We start from the raw sequence: 5,572 nt of genomic DNA, 5'->3' as shown, positions 1-5,572 counted from the left end.
GCGAACAGACACATGCCACAAGAGGGACAGCACCAGATGCGAGAACTACAGACACCAAGGCAAACACCGTCTCGATGACGACGTTGCATGGGGGCACGTGTATAGCCGGATGACTCCCGCGCTGGCACAGCGCTTTCACTGACAGGTTTTGTTGAGGACTGGGTTGGAAAGGGTAATTTCCCAACAGCCTTGCTCCAGCAGATAGGGGTCGCAGCATGATGCCGCAATCGTCATTCTCTGCTATGCGCTGTCTGCTGCGTCACTGACATGAGAGCCTGATGATCGACCACATCCATACTCCTTCAGTTCATCACACCGCTTCTTCTTCAAGGGAGGGAGGGCGCCACTATCGACAGGACCTTGCAGGCTACGTGCTTGATCCTACACACAGGCCACCGCAAGCCACTGCAGCCTGAGTGGTGACAGTCGGGTTACTGGATGGGTAGCACGCAACCGTAAAGTCAGTGACTGCTAGGTCTTCGAAACGGATGTCACGGTGTTGAAAAAAAATGAGGCTGAAAAATTAACGAAAAATCTAACAGTGCGGGCGAGGTGGTTGAAACAGGCACCCAGTGGGCCGTTTGGAAGCCCTATCGCGAAGCGGCTGTGGGCCTAACCGTACGAGACCAGTGGCTGATCAACCCACTTAGCGATCTGTTGGCAGCCATCGCCATGAGCAGCGCTGCCGATTATTGCTCTACTGATGTATGTATGTCTTGCTGACGAGAGCTATGATCATGCGGCCGTCAGCAGCTTACAACTGCTAGTCTGGAATTCCACCGGTTTGGAATTCCACGAGTTTGGAATTTCGTTAGTTTGGAATTCCGTAGATGTGGAATTTTGTGAACGTGGAACTCCAGACCAATGGAATTCAAGACTGATAGAATTCCAGACTAGCGGAATACCCGAACTCTGGAATTCCATGCTGAGGTTACCGATGATGATGCGGGTTTTCGAATGCTTTACTCACATACTGTCAAGAAGTATAGTACATAGAGCGCCTCACCTAGTCTATCCTAAAAACACTAGTCACGATTGTGTTCCTCACCCCTCGAGTATGCGCCCTTGCAGCGGCAGAGGAAATATAGAGATTATGCGCATGACTAAGTTTTAGGTAAGGTTGAACAACCTATCATACAAACTGCCCGCCATTGTCTTCAATCTCTGAATTATATAGATCTCGCAGCGGGATAGACAACAATGAATCATCGGAAGCCATGTCTTTCGGACAAGCTAACAGAGCGCTTTGACTGGACGCATCTTCAATGTCGTACACACCGCATCAGTAAAGAAATGGTAGAGTAATCAGATTGCTATCTGTATGACCAACGAGAGCTGCTTCGTATATAATCGAAAGTATCACCTGCCTTACTAGAGGAGAATGATGGTACCTCTACATGCAGAAGCAGGGATGTCCGACAAGCCCAAAAGCTACAGTGTACCCCCCCGGTAGATCATTCAACGAGACATAAAATATTGATAGATGGGACTGTAAGTCTGGCGGCTTTATTACTTCTCAATTTACATTTAATACACTCAGCATCTACCGACTAGCCACCTGCAGACTTCTGGCGTTGTTATAGTTATAGGACATGCATGTGTCATGTTACATCGAGCCATGCTGCTGAACTTTCGTGGTTTATTGAAGTTGTCCCCCGCGGCTATCCTTCTAGGAACTTCCCTTAATATACTAGAAGCAGGCACGTACATTTTGTCATATCATAGGGGTGAACTAGCTTCTAATGTGCTACAGTGTCCATCGGCCTGCTGATATTTCCTCCATCAGCACACGATGCAGCTTTTGCTAATCTGCAGAGCCAGGCGATGTCGCTCTATATCATGAGGTATCATACGTACCTTGCCGTATTTCAACTCGCTCACATCTCGCAGTACTGTTATCTCGCAAGTAACGCTCACTTTTGGAGGGTCGAGTATGCCGAGCGCCATGGGCTCCATGCTGGCTGAGGCACTACCGTTTTTAAGAACGATCGCTGCTTCCATCCAGAAGGATTTGGGTTCAGGGCATCCAGGCGTGCTTCCGACAACGATGGTTGCCTATGCATCAACGAGCGTACTTCTGGGAATCGTCTTCTTTATACTTGCAGCGCTGCGCTGTGGCAGACTCACAGGCTACTTCCCCCGGACTGTGATGACAGGTGTAGTTGGTAGGAGTGCTCCGGTATGCTGCTGTGGATTGACTGATGTCGACAGGTGCTGTGGGCGTCTCTCTCTTTCTTTTGGGGCTTGAGATCACCCTATCTTCTAAATCGCCCCACCTAAGCTTCGGCACGCTGTTCGAGAAGAACCATTTGCCTTCGCTAGCTGCTTCCCTTGGGCCAGCCGTCCTGCTATCCTCGTCAACTCGCCTTTCCTGCTTTGATCGTCTACCCTGGAAGCCGACTAAGCATCCGTTGTACATACCGCTCTTCTCTTGTGCCATGGCAGGCATTTTCTGGCTCGTTGCGGCGGCATGTGGGAACACTTCTATGCAACAACTTGCCTCTGCTGGCTGGCTGTTCACGTCGGAACATAACACCACGCAGTCTACTGCAACGCCCGAGTGGGATTACTGGGCACTGTTTGACTTCAAGAAAATGGAATGGCGCGCCTTGTCCGCCGGCATCCGTGACATTCTTCTACTTGTCTTGATTGGCGCCTTGAGTCTTCCCATCTTCGCCTCAGCAGCAGCACTGGAATGGGGCGGGTCCGACCACAGCATGAATCACGAATTTGTGGGACATGGCATCTCGAACACAATAGCTGGAGCAATAGGCGCTCTGCCTAATCTTTTCGTAAGTGTTCTAGCCCCTCTCGCGATGATTCGTCACTCATGCAACGTAGGTGTACTCGAACTCTCGGTTCTTCCACCGTGCTAAAGGCGGCCGCCTTGAAGCAGCATTCGTCGCCCTTTTCACGCTTGTCTTCTTCTTCATTTCGTTTCGTGTCCTGCCCTATGTGCCGACTATACAGGCCTCGGCCCTCGTGCTGTTTGTTGGCATTGAGCTGATGGTTGAAGCGTTATGGGAGTCAACCGCATCACTCACTTGCTGTGAGTGGACTGTCGTTGTGAGCACAACAGTCGCATGTACCTTGCTAGGATTCGCGCCGGGGGTAGGCGTAGGACTGGCAGTTGTGGTTGTCCTGCAGTTTTGCTACCACATTCTGGATACGGTAGCGTGCCACGTATCTTCGGAAGAGCATACGCTGATCTACCGTACAGCGACCTCGAGTCACGCAACCATGCACACACGTACCGTTGAGTTCTTTCGAGCATCTCCCGCCGCCCAAACCCGTCATTGACCGTTTGTCCAAGGAAATGGCCAGCCCTGTTACGGAGTTGCAGTCATCTTCGACTGAGGCTCGGCCAATACTACCACTCGTGGTGAGCCTCAAGGGACGCATTGGCTCTTCCACAATACCATTGCTAGATCAATATCTTGCATTGTGCTGTCAATCACCCCACGTCATCCTTAACTTGCGCGCGGTCGATTCAGTCGAGACCAGCGTGGCAGAGTATCTACAGAGCCAGGCCGAGAGGATTCTTCAAAGGCAAGCTTCGCCTTTCAGCATCGTTTTGTCTCGTAGTCAGTCTGGAGTGAAAGGTGATTTGGAGCGAGGCAAGGTAAATTACAGCTGCGTTCCAGTTACATCGCCAGTGGCTGATTTTGTTGATCTGGTCGGTCGAAAGCAACTCCTAGCATACGAGAGCTTGGGAGATGCGATTCGTGTTGCACGATACGGATACCAGTCAAGCTCTTGCCTCCTGTCTGCCGAGTCAAACCTAAGTGTCTCAGCGTTGTGGGAGGTCGTGTTGCATCGTCACTCTAGCAGCAAACCGATGTTCACGTTTTCCGAGCTATGTTCAAAGGGAACAACAGTAAGAAAACTCAAATACGGCGAGACTATTGCTTGCTCTGAGTATCCATTCCCACCGGCATTCATTATACTCGATGGCCGTGTTGTCTTTCAAGAGCTGCACGCCGCTTCGGTGAACAGCAGAAGCAGAAAGTGTATTCGGAAGGCTGTATCTTCAGCAATGCAGGCCGTCTTTAAGAGCGAGAGGGTAGTAAAAGATCAACAATCTCCCAGGACGATGGAGGGGACTTTATATGGTAAAGGACCTCACATCGTCGCACCTACATCTCCGTTCTGCGCCCGTGTCGATAGTGAGTCATGTCTAATTCTCGACATCGACCCTACTCATGGCCAGCATTGCAATCGTATTGTCGAACGAGCGATTCGGAACGGCGCTACCAAGGAGACATAATAGTGGGACAGGATCCTGCTAAGCTGCAATCGACCAGATGACTTCTTTCAGTATTTGGGCTAAAATACTGAAACCTTAGGTTCCTCCCGTTATGAGCTGGAATCATTTTCTACCAGTTGTCGCGTGGACATCGAAATGCCATTTTGTCCATCGTGGGAGCGGTGGGATACCACAGCACAGGAAAAGACAGAGAACGCGCTGAGATCCGCAATCGATAGTGGGGTGAAGTCTGAACTGTTGAGAACTAGTGATAATAGCTTTTGGGGTCGTGGTTGATTTTCTTAGGCTACGATTAATATCTGATATATACACAGCCCAAATCCGATCATAGACGTTAAGCATCGAGTCTCAGCGAGGATTTGCTGGAGGATGACGCAAAGCAGAGTACTCAAACAAAAGCACAATCACCGACTCCAACCATAAATTCAGTTTCCACGATTCTGGTGATGTCAGAAAATGTAGTGTTAGGGACCACGTGGGATTTTGTAAGTTTTCCGTCGTCAGATGACACTGCCCTTACATTAAGTAGTTAGTATTGAACTCCACAGGTGCTATGACTGGATAGCAATGAAATTAGTCGTAGATTATGGCGATGTGTCAACGGGTCTCTAGGTTTTCATACGCAGGACGTGGCACACTCCTGCCCCTTGCACTAGTCTTGACCGTCAATCATTGTTTGCGCGTCGCCAACAGCCATAGCACATTTGTTGATGTTTCGCTAGAATTGAATAGCTCACCACCATGTCGTTATAAACTCCCGAAAGCTAGTGCATCTACAGGAATATGCAGCCGCTTATTGCTATCTGGCGTCATGTCAGTGCAATGTGGCTTGATGCTGTGCCACTCGCTTCACAAGCCAGCGCCACTGCTAGTGAGTCACCCATCCTGCGACAAGCCCGCAAGGCTGATCGCAATTTCGGGTACCTGGGTCTTCGATTTTCCGCACATCGACCCAAGCTCAGGTTCAAGGCCGCCATGGCCCTAGCAGAATGACGCTAGAAGGAATCTCAAATAGAGGAGACATATGAACACGTTTATTGGTAGCCGCCTCACATCTTCCGAGGCATATGCCCGATCGGATGTTTCCAGGCAGCACTGCTATGGGACGGATTTGCAACATGCTGCAGCGTTTAGATACAATGCATGATTACTGTATATCTTAAGGATCTGGCGACCAGAAGATGTAGCCACATGAAGCGGAAGACCTGAATGAAGCCATAGAAGTTTCCTGTCTTCGTTACCGTTGTAAACCTGGTTTGGCGCTGTTACAACGGGATGACGGCGACCAGTGACTAGCATTGCGTC

The 5,572-nt window shown here is 50.0% G+C and overlaps 1 protein-coding gene across 1 annotated transcript; it reads left to right on the top strand.

Annotated features, from left to right (window-relative positions):
- The first annotated feature begins 1,547 nt into the window (after positions 1 to 1,547).
- Positions 1,548 to 4,647, top strand: SETTUDRAFT_169493 (uncharacterized protein). The gene is made up of 6 exons (XM_008028287.1): positions 1,548 to 1,700; positions 1,754 to 1,844; positions 1,891 to 2,165; positions 2,212 to 2,792; positions 2,842 to 3,171; positions 3,221 to 4,647. The coding sequence occupies exons 1-6, from the start codon at positions 1,604 to 1,606 to the stop codon at positions 4,265 to 4,267; spliced, it is 2,421 nt and encodes an 806-aa protein (XP_008026478.1). The 5' UTR covers positions 1,548 to 1,603; the 3' UTR covers positions 4,268 to 4,647.
- Positions 4,648 to 5,572: the final 925 nt, after the last annotated feature.

This window comes from Exserohilum turcica (assembly GCF_000359705.1).
Source record: "Exserohilum turcica Et28A unplaced genomic scaffold SETTUscaffold_23, whole genome shotgun sequence".
In the NCBI taxonomy this organism is placed as follows: domain Eukaryota; kingdom Fungi; phylum Ascomycota; class Dothideomycetes; order Pleosporales; family Pleosporaceae; genus Exserohilum; species Exserohilum turcicum.
This window is presented reverse-complemented; position numbering and strand designations above follow the sequence as displayed.